Raw genomic sequence first — 24,636 nt, 5'->3', positions numbered from 1 at the left:
GCCACAGCTCCTGTACCACCGCTGAGCAGCCGGTTCACCGTCTCGGCTCCTCAGCGAAAACCTGAATATGCGCTGCATCTGCTGCCTACTTATACTCACGCTGTGATCAGCAGCAGCTTGATGCAATAATCGCATGCCAATGTGCATTGGCTCGTTTAGTTTACACTCGAAGTAGATTGGTCTCTCTAAGCGAGATCCCAATTCGTCGGTCATCCAACGTGACGTCTCCGTTCCCTCCTTCAGGGAACGAGAGTTACCATACGTAACCGAGACGTTCTTCAAAATTCTTCAAAATATCTTATTTTTTTGTTCAACATAAGAAAGAAACACACAGGTTTGGAACGAGATGAGGGTGAGTAAATGATGACACAATTTTAATCTTTGGGTGAACTGTTCCTTTAACAGCACAATGAATAGATGTGTGTAGCCCATAGATTCATCCTGGCAATATGAATCGTCTTCTGCTACATAAAAACAAACAAAAAAACACACAATTTAGAGTAACTGCTAATTAGGGTTGTGTGATTTTGAAAACTATATCTCAAACTTTTTTTGGATTTTGTTGATAACAATAATTAGACAATTCATTTTGCTGAGGGAGTTCTTGTGGTGGTTCCTTGGCTAGTTTATGCCTGTTGTGGACAGCTGACTCCTGATGCTTTTAATATTCTTCATACTCAGTGTAGTAGTTAGTTGACTAGAGTGGCAGAAATTGGCCACCTAAATTGTATTCCAGGGGCATTTTTAACCTTATTAAATACGTGCCATTTTTATCTCCAATTCTTACATTTAACCAATTAATTCAATTAGAATAAGACACTATAGGACTGTTAGCATTCAAATGAAACCAGTATAAACAAAATCAATTTGGTCTGCAGAGGTGGCATAGATGCTGCATCTAAAGTGGTATATTTACACAGACTATTTAATGCAGCTCAGACCACCACATGCTCTCTTAAAACACAATAAATTCACGTGAATTTTCCATGTAACATGGCAACAGGAGGTCTTTCTGCGTTAACCAATTGGGAGGAAGAGGGATTACACTTCTACACCAAGGAAAATAATCCTATAACTACTGATTAGTCAACAAGCCCCGGGGTGTAAACAAACAAATCTCATCTCATCTAATTTTCCAGAGAAATCTGCATCCGCTTCGTCCAAACATCTCACTTGAGAGCCACACCAAAATAAAATGGAAATACAGAGGTTCTAGGGCTCTGTACCTTGACCCGGCTCACTGCCTCCTGGGCTTGCATCATCCTGATGTTTTTGGATGGATTTCTCTCCGACAGGAGCTGAGTGGAGCCGAGGTAGTTGGCGGCGAAGATAATCCCATCAATGAGGTCCTCAGGCTCACAGGGACCCGGCACTGTTAAAGGGGAAGTGTTGAGAATTTATTATTAAAGCTATTTGTTGTGTTGCCACCTCCTCTGTAGACCACCTCACAGTGACTGATAAGGTATATGAGCGTGAGCTTATCAGGGAGAAAAGTTGCATGCAGATGTCGTGTGTATGAGAGTGTGTGCGAATACGTGTATGTTCTCAATTCCATCCTACTGTGAGGGCTGATAAAACCGCAGACACTGAAAAGTGGGAATGAAGGTGGCCACATGAGGAAAAGCAGGGTGTTCTGGGAGTATTCTGCTTGTGTGATATGGAAATGTGGACGTCATGACACCCACCAAGGGACACATTATGCTGCCATCATTCAGGCACAAGGTTTAAATGTGACAGAACTCTATCCTTTTAATAGAAAGCAGAATTTGTTCCCAAAAGCAAGGCATGACAGCAGCAATACATTCTCAGGCTGCCGTAAACCAAAAATAAGCTTGTGGTCAATCGATTGTCCTGCTTTTCCAGAACTCTCCTTCGCTTCCTGCTATAGTTTGTGACCATTTCTCTAGCTGAGCATCCATTAATGTGCCCTTAAATTAGCAAACATGACTCCTCTAATTACTGTCTCACCACTGCAACCCATTAAAACAGCTTACAAATTCTGCTCGTATTTCAGCATGTAAATCCACTGAGACATAATGCTTTCTTCTGTGCGGCTCTCTAATCTCCTCACTCTGAGTTGGTTTGGTGAATTTGATTTGTTTTTGACTTGATTTAATTGGAATAGAATAAAACTTTTGGGGGCAGATTATCAAATGCAGAAAAAATAAAAGATAGGAGATGCTCGCTTACCATCCACAAAGCTGGGAAATGACGCCGTCTTCTTTGTTGGCTAAGAAACAGAGAAACATTGTTTGATGTACTGTATGAAAGGAAATGAGTGATGCTCACATCATGCAGCATGCTTATAAAGTATTTACCTTTTACGAACTAAAAAGAAAAAACAACCTCTAGGTTAACTTCATGAATGACATATATTTTATAAAGACATAATAAAATACAAAAAATAATAAATATAAACAGCATAATAAAAACATACAAATTAGGGATGCACGATATATCGGCCACCATATCGGTATCGGCCCATTATAAATGTATTTACATGATTGCCTTTATAAGCGAGTAATGGAATCATTCCCTCAAACAATTTGTTCAAAAACACTGATTTGAAATAAACAGTTGAATTTGTAGCATAATATAGTAAGAGCAGTATGCTATTCCAAATGCAGGAACTGTGTTTATGAGTGAGTCATTGAATCAGTCCCTCAAACGGTTTGTTAAAAAAGACTGATTCATTGCCGTGACACGAGTATTGTTCAAGAACAATTTTGCATATGGCTTTGTTTCCCCATATTTTAGCTGGCTGAGCCAAAACAGACAAAGTATCCATTTATATTTTGTATAATCTGTATAGTTTGCTGAATATTAACTTCCTGTTTACAGTTTATCATGCTTTTTGGTCTAAATATTAGTTGGCCTAGCACTAGGACATATTTGGAGCATGATCATGTGATATTGCTTAATTCTAAAATCATAACTCTAATATTGTAATGTTATCACAAAAACATTGCCAAACAGACTGAGAATAGTAAATGAGCACTGGAAATGTAACTGTAAAACACCTGTGATTTTCTTTTCTTTTTCTTTTTTTAATCTAATAAAATAAATAACCTAACACGCAAATGGAAACCATCCAGATGTTTCTGGATATGGCTCATTGTATCAGAATACAAAATCCTGTCAGTCATTCTGAAGTGGCTCTTTGCAGGACTGTGCCGAGAGCTGTAGGACATAGACACAACGTCAGACGGAGTAATAGCCATCATTTTACAACAGAGCCATCCAAATGGAGGTTATGCTTCGAGAGGCCTTCATTAAATGCAATCTAAGGACTCAAAAGCTCCCTCAGCCAAAGTAATTAAATGTGTTCAGAGGTAGTAAGGCAAGACTGAATACTGCTTTACAAGACATACAGCAAGACTAGCAGGGACTGTACAGCAAGGGATGTGTACAAACAGAATTCCTCTGGGTGAATTCTTTGTGGGTTATTACCATCATGTTTTGACTTTTTGTGAGAGTGTTGCCTACGTTGCAGAATTCCATATTTATGAGAAAATAAAGAAGAAGAAAAAACTAACAATTATGACTGTGAACATTTTAAGAAGGTTTAACAATAAATATCCTTGATACTCATGACCCTAATTCACTAATTTTCATGTCTCACTACCTCCCACAGTACAAGTGAAACATTCATAAGGCAATTTTTATACAAAAAAAAAAATCCAAAAGCTTGTGTTGAGAATGATCTATAAATGACCTTGGCAGATTGCTTGGTAGCACTATAAAACATGTTTTGAACACCTATTTGGCGATTTTGAGTAACTGCCCAGACGAGGTCTCATATTTTATGGCTCTTACATTCAGGCGGCAAAGCTCTTATGGAGGTTACATTCATGCATAAAGAATGTGCAGAGAAGCTGAAGGCTGAACTCCCTTCTGTCTATGTAAATACAGTAGAGCCAGGGCAGAAAAGGGCAAAGCCAATTATTTTACTATATCAACACATGGGGGAGGATGGTGGCAAGCTAGATTTGCTGAGAAAAACAATGATACATTTTCTAAGAAAGCCAGAGAAATGTGGCATAAATAAGACGACAGGCTGACACTGACTAGAATAGCTCTGATGGAAACGTGCAGTGATTATGTTGGGTGCATACTGTCAGATATTGATTGGTTAATGTGCTGGATGATTACAGGCTCACCTCAGGGACATTGTTGTTCTCCAGTGGTCCATTGAGATCAGACCGCTGCTGTTTCCTTGGCTGTTGTGCACTATTAGACACCTAGAAAGAATTTAAATTGGGAGAAATGAGTGACAAATGAGTGGAGAGTGAGATCTGACATGTACAGAGGACAAAAAAGAAACAGATGATGGGTTGCAGGCCACTTTATGAACAGCATTAACAATTTGATGCGTATCAGAATCAAAACGCCAAAGGGAATATTTTATGTAGCATAACGAACATTTTTCAAACACAATGTATTGAAAAATGAACAGATGTCTTTAATTGGAAATGCACAGTGCTAAAAAAGACACTTTTACTCTTTGTCTATCTGCAAAGGAGTTACAGTCTCAAATGAGCACTTTGTCTACTGCACATAAGGACATTATTACTTGATGAAATTCATTTGTTGCCTGACAGGATAAAATGTAATCTCCTCATTGCCCAAAGGCAATAAAGAAGCAGGAGGGTAATAGAACTTCACAAGACATCCACTGGACCACTGAGGCAATCAGACTAAATCTCACCCCTTCACCTAATTCCCCCTTGGAAAAATGTAATTTCCTATTCTGTTTTGAAAATGCAAAGTAAGGTATTTCGAAGGAAATATCTAAGAAAACCTCATATTTCAAACTCAATTAGAAAGTCAGCACCTTCTCTCAATTTTCAGCAAACAAGACTATTGACATAATGCATGGATATCAGTGTGTTTGTCTTCATTAGGCAGAGTTTTCTTGAAATGAGCCAGTTTTCATTTTTGGGCTGTTCAAGCCAAAAATAAATGAATAAATAAAAGATATAAAAAACACACTGAGCGAGAATAATGGGATGGAATCTAAAAAGCTTCTCAAGGTAATGTATTCTAGCTGGGTGGAATTTTGTTTATTCCTGAGCATTAACAAACGGCTGCACAAATCATCAGTAATGAAATTCATATTCGTGGATTTCAAGAAATTGCTTTTGATCAGGGTCCCCTTCATGTCTAGGTTACAATGAGACGGTTCCAATTTCTGCCAGATTTCTTTCTTTCATCCTTTTCAACGTGCCGCACAAACTGAGCACTTTCCCCTTGAAATGAGCGAGTAAACGGTAATAACGGCTTATTCTCTATAATTGTCTTTGGAACTACCCCAAAATGATGTAAAATACATTACATTAAAGAAAACATTTTATGCCATCACTACATATCACATTTTAAGCATCAGCTCTTAAGAGCATAAAATACTCCATCATTACTCACTGCTCAGCTGTCAGGATTTTGAGGTTCTCTTTTAGGGCATAAACAAGCACTAGTCTCGTTTACTCAAATGCCGCTTGCATTTAAATGAGGGCTGTCAACATTCACATGAATATTTAATTATAATAATGAATATGCATATTTCAGAGAGCCCTTTGGGGATGATCTTTATTATTAGATTAAAATAAATAACATTTAATTTTACATTAATATTTCTGAATGTTTAACTATTTAAAAGGAAATGTAAGGCTGTTCAAGTTTGTCTGTCACTGTTTTCCAACGGGGCTAGGAACAAGAACAAGAATTTGATTCTTTATTCAGCAAGGATACATTAAACTGAACAAAAATAAATGCATAATGTTGCAAAATATTTCTGTTACAAATAAAATGTGGTTGTTTCTATTCAGAATCCTGAAAAAGAGTTTAATGGTTTCCACAAAAAGCAGCACAACTGTTTTCAACATTGGTAATAATAAGAAATGGGTAATGCCTGCTAAAACAGCCTTATTACAACAAGAATAAAGTATAATTTAAAATGTATAAAGTGTTATAATAAAATATTTTTAAAAAATACTTTACAATATTACTGTTTTCACTGTATTTTTGACCAAATAAATGCAGCCTTGGTAAGAATTAGAGACTGTTTTAAAACACATTTTAAAAAATCTTACCAGCCCCAAACTTTTGAACAGTAGTGTATATACATCACAGACCAGATGGATACACTTACAGTAACCCATTACATCCACAGATGCTAGAGTACTAGAGTAGCCAAAAAATATATATTTAGTCCGTCATCTCCTTTTATAGAATTACTACAAAATACATTGATAAATAAATCTAACACAAATGTCTAATATATTTAGTTGATCCTATTGCTTTTATTTCATATTTACTGAGCTGATTTATTCGATTTCCCCTTAGTAAGCTGCTACAGATACAGATCCATTTACAGCTTGCTATGCAAATCTGCCTACCTGCTCTCTCACCTGGTCCTGCGTCCATCTCTGTCTCTCCTCTGGTGTGTGAGGTCGTACCTTAAAGTTCCTCTGGAGCTCAGGATTGTGTCTGGCAGGGGGGATGTTGAGGGATTTGGGTCTGCCGTCATGACGGTGAGGCTGAGGGTATGGGGCAGGGGCAGGGGCAGGGGCAGGGGCAGGGGCAGGAGCAGGGGCAGGTTCGGGTTTGGAGCGTGTCTCTGGCTGGTACTCGCTCGGTGCTGGATCGGGCGCCAGTTCCTCTGGACTCTGATCAGTGCCGCTGCTAAGACTGCCCATACTCATGCTCATCTTAATCTCAGCTACTATCTGATCAATATCCTCCTCTGCCTCCTCTCCTGTCTCTCCGTCTGTGCCCTTATGCCCCCTGTATGGTGACGCATGCACAGAGTTTCCATTGTCCTCCGTGGCATAGTAGTCACCTGCGTAACCATCTCTGTCTTGCCCCACCTGTGGCTCTTCCTCCTGATCAGGACAGTAGGCCTCACTTCCTTCAACATTCTGCACTTCTTGATCTTCAGCAGGAGGTGAAATCTGTTCCTGATGGGGATCCGGATAGTGTTGTTGTTGTTGTTGGTGGTGATCGAGGACAGGTTCGGGTCTGCCATCGTACAGCTGCTGGTCAGAGTCCTGCTCGAGAACTTCGCAACGCACTTCTCCATCATCACCATGTGCATCATCCTCTCTCTCCACCCATTCCTCAACCACTTCCTGGCACTCATCCGTGTCTGGAGGTGGCTCCATGCGACCATCCGGGTGTCTGTACTCAGGCTCATTACAGTCCATTCCCTCCAGGTAGCTGTCATCCTCAGGACAATAGCGGATATAATATGTCACACCTTCATCCTCCTCTGGTAGCCCTTCATCAAAATCGTCCTCTTCTTCATCAGACGTATTGTTGACATAGTCGGAGCTAGAGTCTCCATCCAGACTGTCCGGGTGGCTGTGGTAGTCTCTGTGGGCATGGTCTGGAGTTGTGGGTGTGGCTGGTCGGCTGTCTGTCAAGTCTGCCTCCTCTTGATTGTGGTAGGAGTGTTGGGACACCTCAGGGTCCTGGCGCTCTTCATACTCCTCCTCAGGGTGCTCAGGCTCGGGGTACGGGGCTGGGCAGGAGCGTGGAGCTGAAGCGTGAGGCTCTGTGGCCATGCTGCTGTTGGTCCCTGGCCTCTTCCTCTGAGCCATTGAGAACCGCTCACAGGCCGATCATCACTGGAAACCTCAATCCTGCCAAACAAAAACACATTGATAAGTATGGCAACATTCATAAACACTTACATAAAAACAGTCAATTTAATAAATGAAGGTTAACAACAAACCCTGACAAATAATAAAAAGCACACGCAGGTGGAAATTCCCTTGTTTTGAGCAATTATGTGACCAACCAACATGAGTATATACATAAAGGAAGTGTTCTTGTAGCTCATATAGTATAGCATGACACTAACAATCCCAAGGCTGTGGGTTCAATTGCCAAGGAACACACTCATAAATGTATGTCACATTCAAACAATGCTTGTGCCAAATGCATACACTACCATTCAAAAGTTAGGAGTAAGTTATAAAAAAAAAAAATTTAAATAAATAAATACTTTTATTTAGTAAGGATGTATTAAATTGATTGAAAGTGACAGATATCTTTTATTTATAAATAAAAAATGTATTATTTACATTATAAAAGTCTTTACTGTTTCAAATAAATGCTGTTGTTTGAACTTCCCATACCAAAGAATCCTGAAAAAAATCTATCATGGCTTTCACAAATGTATTAAGTAGCACTACTGTTTTCAATAGATCATAATAATAAATACTTCTTGAGCCTCATATCAGCATATTAGAATGATTTCTGAAGGATCATGTGACACTAAAGACTAGAGTAATGGCTGCTGAAAGTTCAGCAAACAGTTAATTTAAATTGGTATAATTTCACAATATTACCGTTTTTACGGAATTTCTGATCAAATAAATGCAGCCTTGGTAAGCGTAAGAGACTTATTTTAAATAGTAGTGTGTATGTAGGTATAATTACAGTTTAGCACCAAGCATTTGGCCATAAGAGCCGTGCTATACTGTCTGTCATTTACGATCAGATTAAAACAGAACACTGTGTTTCCAATGAAGTCCTCAGAGTTGTGCAACAGTCTAAAGAGAACACACACAGGTCTTGATGTGTGAGACTGAACGGTTGAGCTGTAACACATCCACATATTCAAGCACTGTTGGGTGTATTGATCTCTGAGTGGAGGCACGATCTCTTCTCAGCTCTCAACACCTGATCAGTTTCAGTCATCCAGTCTGACGGATGTTCATTCCACATCTCCAGCACCATCACTGAACCGCTCCAGCCGAGATGATGTGAAGAACAACACCTGTTTTCTCAGACTTGACTTTCAAAGTCTCCAAAGCAGCCTAATTAAGTCATCAGCATAATGGCAATTCAAATATTTGGACCATTACACTGACATACAAATATATTTTCTTGGCTAAACTAAAACAGGAGTCTATTATGATTACTTTTATTCATAATTTTGTAAAGAACATTTTGTATTTTTTATTGATAAATAAATTAATGATAAATATAAATATTATTTCCAGCAAATATCTTTATAAACCTATACACAGTTGTGGGATCAATACAATTTTTACATGTTCTTGAAAGACGTTTCTTATGCTCACTGAGGTTGAATTCTATTCGAACATATTTTAAAATGTAATTTATTCCTGTGATAGGTGAATTTTTAGCAGCCATTACTGTAGTCTTCAGTGTCACATGATCCTTCAGAAATCATGTCAATATGCTGATTTGGCGCTCAGTTGAGTTGTACTGCTAAATATTTTGATTCTTAGCATTTTTGATAAATGTAATGTGTCTTTGCAGAATAAAAATATTAATTTCTTTCAAATAATAATATTAAAATAAAAAATAAATCTTACCGACTCCAAATTTTGAATGGTAGTGTATAAAAAATAAGATGATTTTATGGATGGAGCAGGGGAAATGTTGGCAGTAAAAATTAAGAAAAAAAAATGACCCAAGTCGGCCAGCCGAAAAGAAAACCCTTATTATTAAGCACTGAACATAGTATCAATAAATGTAATGTCTTTTGCAGAAAAAGCTTAATCTTCAACATTAAGATCTTGACATCTTAGGACCCACGGAAATGTTGGGATAAATCTCACATGCCTAAATTGCAGTTTGAAAAGATGTGAACATGACAAAAAGGATGGTTGAAGTTTTCTGTCAGAAGCTTGTAAGAGTAGGCAAGACAAATTTCACTAACATAAAAAAGCAATTAGATGTCAGTGTTCAGAGATAAATCATGACAATAGCGGCTGTACAGAGGCTGCATAATCACACACAGAATGTAAAACTCAAATCAAACGTGTAATGGTGTTGGTGTAAATCTTGTTCACCCTCTCACAGACACACATGCACACAATGCCATGTTGCTGTCTCCGTCAGATGCCTGCAACAACAGCTTACGGAGAGACTTTTATTGCTGCTTTCCCTTTTGTTCCCTTTCTCCCTGCCTTTAATTACGCCTTCCATCACCAGTCATTACAACAACTAATTATCATTGTGCTTCTGCTCCTCCGATCTTACAGTGCTCTGAGCGTGTGACACTTCATGAATTTGTTGACTTATAGAACCTTTTACTGTCTACACACATACAGCAGCTTTTACTGAAGCTAGGCCTGGGCGATAAAACGGTATCGGTATTTATCGACGGTATACCTTCTTCGATATAGGTAGAAAAATGTTTCGATATAGCGCACGATATAGGCACGTGCTCTGAGTGTCGCAGACAGCACACACAAACATGAACACATGCTGAAATGAGTGCTGTGCCTGCCTGTGATGAGGAGATTGTGAATAAAGAATGAATATTAGTCGAATTTAAAATAAACATTTGCATTTGAATGTTAGGAGTGCGTCAGGGAGCGTCATCAGTGGCGCGCGAGATGCGGTGATGATGATGTAAGTGACGTTGTTGCATTGTAATGGTTTATTAGTCTAGCCCACGAGACGCGCCACTGCTGCTTTATGCATTAAAAATATTAGAGAAAAATAGAAGCTCAATGCGGAGAAGATCTTGATTAGGTTAAAACCGAAACCAATCCATTCACACAGAACGCATATTCAGCGCATTTTTAGACGGACAAATACGACTGCTGCACTCGCGTCACACAAGAGCCGTAGCCCCACAAAGTTAAAACAGTTTAAACTTTTAGAAAACACGTCACGAATTTGTGGAGGTTTATTCCTTTTCACTGCGTCTCATATGTTTTTAAATGCAGTCTGTGTGAATGGTGCTTCGGCTCTTTGGATTAAGCAATGCATAAATACATGATGCTGTTTTGTTCATAATTGTTCATGCAATTTACGAAATTATATTTGATTTTTATGAGTTAATTTAGACGTAATGCATGTTTTTATAGAGTTACTTGCTAAATGCGTTACATTATTTTGCTCATTGCGCCCTCCTGTGGCCTCGGGAGACAATTAGACCTATACAATAAAGACCTATTTAATCTGCATATAAAACATTAGAAATTAGATATTTGTTTAATTTTTACTGTGTTTTATTGTTAAAACAAAAAATATATTTGTTGTTTGTCCCAATAAATTGTGTTCATTATAAACACAGTGGTTAAAAAAAATTCTATTGCTTTTTGTTTTAAAAAAGGTAATAAAAATGTCAATAATTATCGATACCGAATGATATGAAACATTATATCGGTTTACACATTTTTTTAGCTATATCGCCTAGCCCTAAATGAAGCCTTGATTTTTTTTTGTGCCTTCACACACTATAGCACATTTTACCCTTATTAAACTCATCATCATAGTTAAACCCTATCCGACTGATCATTTTACACCTCTTTGAAGAAATCACTGTTTTCTCTCCACCTGTTATTGATGAGCATATAGTACAACAAGTACTTTATGAGCCCTCCCCCAACTTCTGTCAGTCAATCCCAACCGATGCTGTGGTAACTAAAGGCAACAGTCTCCCAAGGGCACCCCTGACCTTTCACCTCATTGTTCAGTCATAAATCCCACCCAGGAATAATGTCTGGAGCGTGGTTAACCAAATTTATTGTGCACACACATAGTGTACATACAGTATCATTTCCATTTACTGAAGCTGAATACTTTACCATGACAATGACCAGACTGCCAAGAAAGATGCACAAGAAATCAATCTCGTCTGCCCAGAACAATTGGGATCACGTTCATTTATACACATCATTTTTAATACGAAACATTAAGGGCATTAAAGCAGCACAGCGGACAATATATTAAAATGAGCTCAACCAAACTGTAAGCTTATTTGGTTTTTAAATGTAAATCCTAAAAATATTTTAAATCCCTGAACTAAAAATGTTACTAAATAAAATACCTGAGACAGTTGTTTAAAAACACAGCTCGCCCAAAAATTCTGTCATTTACTGACCCTTGTTTGGCTTTCTTTCTTCCGTGGAACACAAAAGAATGTCTCAGTGTTTTTTTCTTTTTCTTTTGAAAGTCAGTGAGGTCCAAAACAGCCCCATTGAGATTCATTATATTAACATTAACATTTAGTCATTGAGCAGACGCTTTTATCCAAAGCGACTTACAAATGAGGACAATGGAAGCAATCAATATCATCAAAAGAGCAATGATATACAAGTGCTATAACAAGTCTCAGTTAGCTTAATGCAGCACACGTAGCAAGGGTTTTTTAAATAATATAATAAATAAAAAGAAAACAGATAGAATACAAAAAGATTAGAAAGCTAGTGTTTTTTTTTAAAGAAAACAAGCAGCAAATGAATAGAGTGCAAGTCTAAAAGGGACAAGTGTTTTTTATATGAAAAACAGATTAACAATAAATGATTTTACTAAATAATATCACTATATACAGTATATTACAGTATACAGTATAGGACTTTACAACCTCCGACTAGATCAGACACAACAAATGGCTGTAAAATGCCTTTTTAGTCCCATGCAAAAATGACAAGAGATGAGCAAACGCATGGAGTAAATTTAAAAAGACTAAAATGCAAAAATATTTTTTCCAGATGGCTAATAGCATTTTTACAGAAAATGCATTAAAAAATTTGCCAATTACCAAATAGAATAGCATTATGAGGTCATGACTATAGCACAAATACTGTGCAGTATGCAGTATAATCCATTTCCCCCCGTATTTTCTGCTCTCTATGGCATTTTGAATGTTCTTCACAGAGGTCACTGCTTAAAGGGGTCATCGGATGCGAAATTCCCTTTTCAAGTTGTTTGAACATAAATGTATGTTGGAAGTGTTTGTTCACATCCATCCTATAATTATAAAAATCCATCCAGTGTTTTTTTTTTAATCCCTATTTTAAAATCCCCTTTCTCAAACCAGGCTGTTCTGAGATTCCTGTCAGAATGACGTAGTTCTGTACAGGCCCCTCCCACGATAGTTGTTTGACAGTAGTGTTTCAGCACAGGCTGGACTGGTGTCTCACCTTAGACCCACCCTGAGTGAGCTGTCATCAGTCCGCCATTGTGTTGACTCTGGTGCAGGGGAAGACAAGATGTCTCCGATTAAGCGATTGAGGTGCTTTATTGTTGGATGTAATAATGAATATAGCAATCATCATTTACTCCTGACATCTGAGCTGCTGAAGACGCAGAGGAAACAGTAAACAGTACTTAAATAAACGGTCTCTCTGAGAGCAGCTCAGAAGAGAGGGGCGGGGCCAGCAGAGCTCATTAACATTTAAAGCAGCATGGACTATAATGGCTTGAAAAAAACAGCTGATTTTGACAGGTTTAAAAAGGTGTTTTTACACTAACATTGAGAAATTTTAACCAAAGTATGTTATGTACTTTTAATTAAGACCCTAAAGAATCATATCAACTTGTGCAAAATGAGCATCCTATGACCCCTTTAAGGTTGATTTATACTTCTGAGTCGGACCTACGCCGTAGGCTATGCAGACCAATCACAGCGCTTGTGGTCCGCGTAGAAACTGTTAGATTTTTGGAGAGGTGCACGTCAGGCTACGGCATAGGGCAGGGCTGTCCAAACTTGGTCCAGGAGGGCCGGTGTCCTGCAGAGTTTAGCTCCAACCCTAATTAAACACACCTGAACCAGCTAATCAAGCTCTTACTAGGCTTAGAAACTTTCAGTCAGGTGTGTTGAGGCAAGTTGGAGCTAAACTCTGCAGGACACCAGCCCTCCAGGACCGAGTTTGGACAGCCCTGGCATAGGGTGTGCGTCTATGCGTAGGCTACGGCGTAGGTTCGACACAGAAGTATAAATTGGGCTTTAGACTCAATGAATAAATCTCATCCCACAGTTCATCCTTTCAGTAAAAATCTATCTTTATTATATAGTTGAACATTGCTATAATGCATTCCATTGTAGTTGTGTACATACAAGCTAATATAAAAATATGAAGATGCTGGAATTTTAGTTTGGACTCCGGAGGACAAAATTCACATTTAAACCAAAAACACGGTTACAAATATAAATCCACTGCTAAAGAAAACAAGCATTTATGCAATCAGACTTTTTATTCAGAATCTTAAAGTTTCTGAGATTGTGACAAATAGTCCTGGTGTGCCTTGCACTAAATTACATCACATGACCCAAACAAGGTTTCATTAGGCATTACAATGATTAAAACCTTGAAATAACTACAGAAAGTCTAGAATCAATATGTGAAGATTGCTTGTCTGAGATGTTTTGGGAAGTGGCCAGACCTACTATGCTGCATCAGTATGATGCATGATTTCAATTTAACAGCCATCAAAGCCATCCATTTTCTTTAGGGGAAAAGGCCTTACAGCACAAGCATCCTTTCATGCTCAAAATACCAGTCAAAAGTTTGAGTTACACTGCAAAGTTCCTCCCAATATGAATGTTTTAAACAATCCATATTAAGTAAACCCTTCTATTGTTTTCCCTCCAATTTTGATTAGTGTCCTGAGGTGTTTCATAATGGTTATACAGTGTCATAAATAAGCTTTGAAACATTGAGCGGTGCCTCAAAATGCATCCAACTTAGACTCAAATAAGGGATTTGTGCCAAGCAAAACCAAAAACCAGATTTGCAGACTAGCAACATTCTGTTTCATTTCCAATGAGCAGCAGTAAAGACCAGATACATTTGGTTACACAACAGGAGGGGGTTAAACAAGCCTACACACTGTGCTAATTATTTCCTGGAGACTTTCCAAACATCCCCAGCTTTAACTGAGCTAATGTGACTGTTAGTCTGGTTTATGTGCTGCTGTACTGACCTACACACTCTGGAGGATAATTGCGTGGATTCAGCTGACACGCTGTCTGACAATGTGAAAATTGGGTTTCACAGCTGGACAAATATGATTGTATAACAAGACAGATATGCCATAAGAGTTCCAATAAATAAACCATTTACATTTTATCGTATTTTGCATGGAATAAACCCAGTTGGAGGCACATTAACAATGAGCGTTTAGCTTGTTTTCTGAAGCATTTGAAATAACCCTGATGATGCAACACAATGGTAAAAACAAAGGTGCTCTGATAATTCTAAAACATGATTTGCTGGATTTCTTTGCTAATGACAGTGTAGATGAGAAGGTTACTATCGACAGGGGTCCTCGTTACTGAAATCATAGAAGCAGAGGGAACTCTGGGTAGAAGTCCAAAGGGGCGAGCACAGACCAACATTAATCTGTTCTTGTCCTTGGCAGTGTGAGCTACAGAATTGAATTTCATGGACTAAGGAGTTTAAGCAAGCGGAGAGAGTTACAGTGATGCTGTGCTATTGAGGAGAGTGTCTGGTGTGTACTCAGAATGGGAGACAGGATCACCTAAATGTCCCCAATTTGGTTAAGACAGGGTTAATCAAAATTAAATGTAAAAATACAAAATAAGCATCTTTAATTTTGGGATGATTTTTTGAGAGAAAACAATGTCGCATACTACTGTTCAAAATGTTCATTGTTGCATAGTTTATACTGTTTCACATTGTAGGGAGCATACAGTATATACTGTGTAGTATGTAGTATGCAGCCTGATAATATTCCAAAAAAAGAGGTTTACATGGTAATGTATATTTGATATATTAAAGACACTTGTGCCCATTTATTGTGCTGCATTTTTAATAATCCTTCTCAGTATTGTAAGCAACTCTTTAGTTCTCTCACCGACCACCACACAAGATTGCAATAAATAGCAAAATGTAGAATTATTTCATGAAGTTTATGGAACATAAATGTGTATGGACAAAGATAAATTGTTGCTCCAAAAATATTTCTTGACTTTCCCATTTTAACTGCTGTATTTTGGACATGCACAGATACAAAAGAATATTCCATATTGCATATATGGAATATTATTTTATATCTGGAGTTCTTTTATATACGGGAAAATATGTAATGTCAAAATGTAGGGGTTGGTCTTTAAGACTTTTAAGTTTTTGAAAATCTCTTGTTGATCAAAATAACAGTAATATTAATAATAACTTTTATTTTTTATTATATTTTAAAATGTAATTTTTGTAAAGTAACACTCCTATCACTCCCATCTCCTATTGCTATTTGTATCTAATATTTTTGTGGAAACTGTAATACATTTTTAGGATTCTTTAATCATTAGAAAGTTCGAAAGACTAGCATTTATTTGACACAAAAATCTTTTTAAGCAAAATTCAATTTATACACCAACACATTAATCTGAATCAGGGATACTACAAGTCAAAGATCCACTGCTATCGTTTCACTTTCTTTGCAGCAGTCTATTCACACCATCAAAAAAAAGGAATTAGGACACGAGTTACATATTCATGAGCACAGGACAGACTGTGAAAGAGTCCATTTGAAACTCAGAGGTGATGAGAACTGAGATGAGTTCAATTCCCCGTAGTGCAATTCTTCATCATCCAGTTCCTCCTGCATGTCTGGGCATTTTGCAGGCACTTCACTTCCAGCGGTGTATTCCAGCGTGAGAACGGAGGAGTGATGCCTGGCACAGCCATAGTGGTGTGCTGAACACATCTTTTTGCAATAAAAAGTGAAAGATAATAGCGTAACATAAAGGTTAGAAAAAAAAGAAAATAAGTTAAAAGCAAGACATGCAGGATCCACTGTGAACATACTGATAGAGGAACTTCCTCTTTTCAAGAGGATAGGCAGAAATCCCGCTGTGCAGCCACTCTTGCTAACGGTATTCTGAATAAAAGTCTTCCATGTAGGAAACCGAGGCGCAGCATGTGTGGACCTTATGCATCAGAACTGTCTGATTCACCTTTATTACAGCTCACCTTGTCCCCCACTCCCAACCGCTTTCATTTCTCATTTTCAACTGCTAGTTTGGTCAGTCAAGACTTCAGTTTCACCTCTAACTCTCAGAAGCCGAGTGAAAGAGAACTGGGGCACATAATGTATGAATATGGAGATTATAATAACACCCTGACTGAGAGGATAACTTTACAATGTATCTTCCTCCTGTCTGTTCATAAGCCATTATTAAAACTTAATTCACCCAGCATGTACTTTTAATCTGTTGGCACTTTATAAGACATGAGGGTTCAGTCATATTCAATGGCACACTTCATGGTTGTTATGATTTATAGGTAACATTGAGTTTACTTCCTTTTTAATCTGTAGAATATTGTTGGACTTTGTACTTCATCTTTCATAAATGAAACCTGAATCTGTGATGAATTTTGAAGACAAACATTAGAGAAGATATTGGAAACTCCTCCCTGCAGAGCAGCACTCTGGGGTTTTGCTTTGTGCTTCAGTATTCTGACTCTCCTTGCGAGGAAAAAGCACCATTCTCTCATTGAGATTCTAGGTGTGTGCTCGTCTGTCTCTCGCTCTCACTGCAGGGAGGGGAGTGCTTATTTCCTGGACAGTATCAGTATCCCAAACCTCCTCCAAGGCCAGACCACCAGACCAGCCTCCTCTCCAAATTACCACGGCAACACTCTTTTGTTGGAGAGCACCGCCAGCATTCATAGCTCTGAATAATGGCTAACTGGTGGGCATCACGGTGGTGGGTCAAAACAAGGTTCAAATGCATTTCAACAGTGTGCAGTGTGAGAACGACAATGCAAGAACACTGTATTCCTAAATCACATGCTTGATATTCTAGAGTTTTAAAGGAATAGATCGCTAAACAATAAAAACTGTCTGTTTTTAATCTTCATGTTGTTCCAAACCTGTATGATTTCTACAGTCCAACAGGTCATATAGAGTGGAAATTATGGACTACTTTTATGGTTCCTCTTTTGTGTTCCAGAGAAAACAATAACATATGCGTTGTGGTTCTCTGGTGAACGCACATCGAATCTGACACATAAGAGACGAGTTGCTGTCTATGGAGGGTCAGAAAGCTCTTGGATTTCATCAAAAATATCTTAGTTTGTGTTTCGAAGATGAATTAAGGTCTTACGGGTTTGGAACGACATGAGGGTGAGTAATTAATGACAGAATTTTTATTTTTGAGTTAACTATCCCTTTAAGTTAAATTCACAGTTTAATAGCTCAGAATTAGAAAATAACAAGGATTTCATTATTCTGTTATTATGAATAAATGGCAAAAAATCTTCAAAAGGAGAACATGCATCAACAGAAGAATGAGTGGAAGGATGATTCAAACTGAAATGGGTTAGTCTGATTATATTTTTTAGAATTTATTTCCTATTTTAGAATTTTCTTTAATGGGAGATTTGGTTTCCTTTTAAAAAACACTAAAAATAGTTCATAATTATGAACATAACATGATTTCAGAATTCTTCTATTATTCTAAATAAAAACAATAATACACGCATGAACAGGGAGAACATGTTTAAGGAAGATTCAAGCGGAAATGGGTTAGCGTGTTACAGTTATAATTAAGTCCCCCAAGGGTAATGTGTTAATGAAATAGCAAGCTGTGTGAATGGGTTCAGCTAAACCACACTCACTTTCATGCCTTCTCTCTCGCTCCCTCTGTATCTGTCCTCCCTGAAAGCCCACAAGCAAATCACCTGCTAATAATTGTCCTTACACATGCCTGCTGGTGCTGGCAGCAATAACCGTTTAAATGTTCACACCAAGAAGTCACACCAACTGGATGAAAACACAGACAACTGTATAAAAGCATACTTAAACTGTTGAAGAGATCAGTCTAATTAAAAAATTCTAACCTAAATAAACAAATTAATAATGATGATGATGTTCAAGAATTTAAAAAGAAATGTACTTAAAAACTATTCACTGATCTGAGAAGAAAGTAAGAGAAATCAGACTACTCAGATTAAATGTAAGCGTGGAGACACATCCAGGCAGAAGCCTCATTACATGACAGACCCAGGCAGCTCATTCAGCCTTCATCCTTTTAAATTTTCTTCCAAATTATATAGCTAAGATAATCGCACCCCTAATAAAACACAGAAAACCACATAATTCTCTCTATGGTGATTATGTGAGCTGCTGCTGCCTTACACACTTGTATGTACTCTCTATTCTTTCTACTTTACATTTGAAACTAGAAAAACATGTAATTTCATTGTAATGTTTTGTGTAAGAGTTAAAGGGATAGCTCGCCTAAATAACATTTACTCACCCTCCTGTTGTTCCAAACCCGTATGACTTTTTTTCTTCTGTCGATGTCGTTCCAAAAAAGTATGTTTTTCCCCCACACAATGAGTCAGTGGGGTCCAAATCTGTTTAGACCCTTCTGAGTTTGTAAATATCATATTTTGTGTTCAGCAGAAGAAAGAAAGTCATACAGGTTTGGAGCGACATGAGGATCAGAAAATGATGACAGCATTTTCTTTTTTGAGTGAACCTTTTATGTCAGCAGAGCACATAACAGCTGTTTACATGGCAAACACTTAACATTGTGTCAAGTTCACACAGGAGGGAGATAATTATGCAGAACTGAAGAATGCATTTGAAAATAAAGATGTTTCGTATACAATATAGAACCATATCAAATTGTCCATCCAATTATTCCACATACTGTAGAGAGACTCCGGGTAAACAGGTTTACATGGTTGTAATTTCCAACATACAAGTGAATTCTTTCTGTTTCCATTATAACAGCTCCCTATTTTTAGCATGCAAGTGAAAACCTGCCCACACAATCCAGACTTTTAGCACTTGGTGTGAGGAGTGGATCATAATCCACCAACCACCCAGAACCCCTTAAAGGTGGGGTAAGCGATTTCTGCTAGTCAATGTTGACATTTGAAATCACCAAAACAAACACGCCCCTACCCCAAAAGAGTCTTGCCCCTATTTTGATAGCTCCGCCCCATACATACGTACGCAACCCAGGCAACGATTAGTTCTGTGAAACAAAGCAAAACCAATGTTACACCGTGTCTACAGCGGACGTGAGTGGCGCGGCACGACGCGACAAAATACTATAGAACTCATTATAATCAGTGATGCTGTCTACACCATAGATATCTATTTTCTACACTGGATGCGGCGTGGCACGATACGACAAATCCCCGGCAGAAAACTGCTGCATTCTATTTATAACGTACTGACACAAATTTCAAATGATTTTCAATGGTCGCTTTGTCGCGTCCAGTGTACTAGACAGACTTTAGCTGTTGCGGCGCAGACACGGTGTTACTCACCTATCGAGAAGAAACAAAGCAACCTTGGCGTCTGATCGCAGGCCTTCCGCTCCTTGAGTTCTCTCCAGCGCTGGAAAGCTGATCCGATTACATGGTCCTACTTCTAGCCTTAAGCCTTCTTTTGTTCCGCAGACATTTTCCTCTTTTGTTTTTTATCCGCCATCTCAGACACATCCAGGCAGAAGCCTCATTACATGACAGACCCAGGCAGCTCATTCAGCCTTCATCCTTTTAAATTTTCTTCCAAATTATATAGCTAAGATAATCGCACCCCTAATAAAACACAGAAAACCACATAATTCTCTCTATGGTGATTATGTGAGCTGCTGCTGCCTTACACACTTGTATGTACTCTCTATTCTTTCTACTTTACATTTGAAACTAGAAAAACATGTAATTTCATTGTAATGTTTTGTGTAAGAGTTAAAGGGATAGCTCGCCTAAATAACATTTACTCACCCTCCTGTTGTTCCAAACCCGTATGACTTTTTTTCTTCTGTCGATGTCGTTCCAAAAAAGTATGTTTTTCCCCCACACAATGAGTCAGTGGGGTCCAAATCTGTTTAGACCCTTCTGAGTTTGTAAATATCATATTTTGTGTTCAGCAGAAGAAAGAAAGTCATACAGGTTTGGAGCGACATGAGGATCAGAAAATGATGACAGCATTTTCTTTTTTGAGTGAACCTTTTATGTCAGCAGAGCACATAACAGCTGTTTACATGGCAAACACTTAACATTGTGTCAAGTTCACACAGGAGGGAGATAATTATGCAGAACTGAAGAATGCATTTGAAAATAAAGATGTTTCGTATACAATATAGAACCATATCAAATTGTCCATCCAATTATTCCACATACTGTAGAGAGACTCCGGGTAAACAGGTTTACATGGTTGTAATTTCCAACATACAAGTGAATTCTTTCTGTTTCCATTATAACAGCTCCCTATTTTTAGCATGCAAGTGAAAACCTGCCCACACAATCCAGACTTTTAGCACTTGGTGTGAGGAGTGGATCATAATCCACCAACCACCCAGAACCCCTTACAGGTGGGGTAAGCGATTTCTGCTAGTCAATGTTGACATTTGAAATCACCAAAACAAACACGCCCCTACCCCAAAAGAGTCTTGCCCCTATTTTGATAGCTCCGCCCCATACATACGTACGCAACCCAGGCAACGATTAGTTCTGTGAAACAAAGCAAAACCAATGTTACACCGTGTCTACAGCGGACGTGAGTGGCGCGGCACGACGCGACAAAATACTATAGAACTCATTATAATCAGTGATGCTGTCTACACCATAGATATCTATTTTCTACACTGGATGCGGCGTGGCACGATACGACAAATCCCCGGCAGAAAACTGCTGCATTCTATTTATAACGTACTGACACAAATTTCAAATGATTTTCAATGGTCGCTTTGTCGCGTCCAGTGTACTAGACAGACTTTAGCTGTTGCGGCGCAGACACGGTGTTACTCACCTATCGAGAAGAAACAAAGCAACCTTGGCGTCTGATCGCAGGCCTTCCGCTCCTTGAGTTCTCTCCAGCGCTGGAAAGCTGATCCGATTACATGGTCCTACTTCTAGCCTTAAGCCTTCTTTTGTTCCGCAGACATTTTCCTCTTTTGTTTTTTATCCGCCATCTCTATCTTTCTGTCGCTCGGCTCGCTAATGTCCGTCCTGTGCACTAAACGCTCTCTCCTCCACATCACGAGTAGACACGCGCCTTACTGCTGATTGGCTACGAGTTTGTTTTGCTATTCGGCCCGAATCAGTTTTCTAAAGTGTTTTTGAAAAATCGCTTACCCCACCTTTAAAGCTACACAGAATCATTCTAAAAATCCTCAAAACACATTGGCAACAGCCTAACAACCACTTAAAACATCCACAAGACAGGAAGATTTGACAGTAGTGATTCAGCTCACATAAACACATAGACACACGTTCTCTTCCCCTAAAACACAGACAAGCAGCACATCTCACAGATGGTATGGGAAACATTGGATATTGAGTTGTGTGTTTCTCTCTTTGAACACCTGCTGAGGGTCTGGCTCAGTCACTCACCAGTAAAACTGACCAGCGGGCAACAATACCGGCCAGTCCAGCGCTGTCCACACTACCTTCAGTGCCATGCCTTCGAGCAAAGCACAGGGGGCAGCCACAGATGGCCTCAAATATGACGTGAATAGAGAATCAGAGAGCAAATGAAAAGAGGAAAAGAGTGGAAGGACATCTTGGCAGGGAGTGGTAGTGCTGCTTGAGTATGTGAGTGAGTCAGTCAGTGAGTCAGTGAGTGAACTGGGACGTTTCACTGTTTGTATCACTCTGCTTGCCTGTGTTCACAGCATTACAGAGTATGTGAGTTTTGCTTGGAGCGAAGAGCATATTATTTGAAAGTCAGCGCATCTTTTTTCAGTTCTCTCACCATTGAACAGGGAACAGGACAGGGAAAACTCAAAGTGGAGTGGAGTAGATCTGGCTTCTTTTGAGGTTATTTTCATTGGGGGGAAAAAAAAAAAGCAATTGTCTGAAACAAAAGATGGTGAGCGTGATTTGACCAAGTACAACATGTTCCTGGATCAACATCATTCCAATCAACCAATCAGAATTGAGAGATAACTTTTCAGGAAATATCTGTTTTAGGCTTACTATCAGGGTTAGGTGCTTCTACACCCTTGTTAATCAGTTATCATTTCCCACTGATTTTAGGAATAAATTATGGGTAAGGTTAGGTTTAGGGGTAGGGATTGGGTTAAGACTATATTTTTGGACAGTAATGTTGATCCAGGATCAACAAAAGATGTTGATCCAGGAACATGTCTTACTTGGCAAAATCACTGCGGCCAACAAATGTAAACTTCTTGTTCATTGAACTTTTGTATTAAATAAAGACAAAATATACTGTATTATGTATTATAATTTCATAATAAATGTACATTATATACTTTCAAAAATCTCAAAAAAGATTTTTCACAGGTGTTTTACCTGTATTTCTAATTATGCACTGCATTGTGTTGTGTCTCAGGGTTAAAGGAAATGTCCATAAACTTAAACATTATTACACACAGGTATAAATAAATAAAAATAAAATAAATCTAAACTAATAAATAAATAACAGTTTTATAATGCATTTTATTATAATTTTATAATATAATATTATATATTATAATTATTACAAATACATTATTAAAAATATATACATGTGTTATTTTTGCTTCAAGTGAGGAGCAAGAAAATCTCAATCTAACGGATCTTTAATTTATAAAATGACTTACATATATATGCATATTAGGGGTGGGGGGAAAAATCGATACAGCATAGTATCGCGATATTTTCCGCGGCAATACTGTATCGATACACGGACGGCAAGTATCGATCTTTTATTATACTATTTGGTAGAATAATAAAATCAATTTCTTTACAATCCACTAGTTGGTGGTGTTGGGTTTTTTTCTGGTGAGGTCAGCTGGGTCACCTTCAGCATGCAGTAAGTTAGTAAAACAAAGAGGGTGGCATTGCGGAAAGTTATCAGGAAAGCCCCGTCCCCGTATGTATGGACTTACTTCGGATTTGTAAACAAGGATTTGCCTCGCCCCGCAGTGTTCAGCGCGCATGCTTCACTCTCCTCATCACTGCGTGGTTTGACGCTCCGCTCAATATTCCAATCTATGAATGTGCGTTCCGCTCGTGTACCGCTCATGCTCACCGGAAAAGCAAAGTCCACTCAAATAATGCATTGACAGGAAATTTCTATGCAGTATAGACCAATTATAGGTTTGTAAACATTCAGGATGCGCGCGCATCATGGTTGCAGAAAACCCGGGAGAGATAGCCTTTATGGCTAGAGAATTTCACGGATAGGGTACAAAATAGTTAGGTTTAAAAAGATTATAAATTATATTGATTAGATGTCATTTTCAAAATGTTCTCCGCACAAGAGCTTGTCACCCAGCGATAAGCAATGTTATTCAACGAAATTGACGTTAGAGAGTGGGATAGTCTTACAGATCCGAAACAAGGATGACGTTTGTTGTGGGCGGAGCCTATCTGGCGGCAGAAAATTACGATTTTCAAGTCGCAGTCTATGGAGCCATGGAATAAAAGAATAAAAAAAAGGTAAATTTGATTTTATATTTCAAAATTCTGACTTTATTCTCGCAATTCTAATAAGGAAAAACAACTCGTCATTCTCTCTTTTCCCCTCGGCTCTTCTGGCTTTTTTCTCTCAGATTTGACAAACTCACTATTTTTGAGTTAAATCAAGTTATAAAGTCCGAATTAGGAGATATAAACTTGCATTTGTGAGAAAAAAAGTCAGAATTGTGAGATAAAATAAATGTTATGTAAAAATGTTAATAGTAAGGTTTAAATAATATTTCTAATAGTAAGGTTTAAATAAATAGAATATTTCATGCTGTAACTGTAGGGCTAATACAATACGTCTCCTATGAACAGCATATGTGAACAGTATGTAGACCTATTGTTTAAATCGAATTTATGCTTTAAAAGTAGAGTAATCATAACAGTTTTCATTCATAGTATGTCCATTTAAACGTCTGCTTTTAGCTTCAAATGGCGTCTTTGACGACAGTATTCTATAAAAATT

The 24,636-nt window shown here is 38.2% G+C and overlaps 1 protein-coding gene across 4 annotated transcripts in view; it reads right to left on the bottom strand.

The window, feature by feature from the left end:
* LOC107585996 (amyloid beta A4 precursor protein-binding family A member 2-like) overlaps positions 1-24,636 on the bottom strand; it is a 90,310-nt gene that overhangs the window by 26,853 nt on the left and 38,821 nt on the right. For 3 of the 4 annotated variants that reach the window (XM_016273207.1, XM_016273208.1, XM_016273210.1), the window contains exons 3-6: positions 6,396-7,640; positions 4,161-4,241; positions 2,191-2,230; positions 1,227-1,372 (exon numbers count right to left, since the gene is read on the bottom strand). In XM_016273207.1, the coding sequence (XP_016128693.1) occupies positions 1,227-1,372; positions 2,191-2,230; positions 4,161-4,241; positions 6,396-7,598 (1,470 nt within the window). In that variant the 5' untranslated portion in view covers positions 7,599-7,640. The remainder of the gene's footprint in view (positions 1-1,226; positions 1,373-2,190; positions 2,231-4,160; positions 4,242-6,395; positions 7,641-24,636) is intronic. The other variant, XM_016273211.1, reaches the window with a different exon arrangement.

This window comes from Sinocyclocheilus grahami, unplaced genomic scaffold (assembly GCF_001515645.1).
Source record: "Sinocyclocheilus grahami isolate Dianchi unplaced genomic scaffold, SAMN03320097.WGS_v1.1 scaffold76.1, whole genome shotgun sequence".
NCBI classification, from domain to species: domain Eukaryota; kingdom Metazoa; phylum Chordata; class Actinopteri; order Cypriniformes; family Cyprinidae; genus Sinocyclocheilus; species Sinocyclocheilus grahami.
This window is presented reverse-complemented; position numbering and strand designations above follow the sequence as displayed.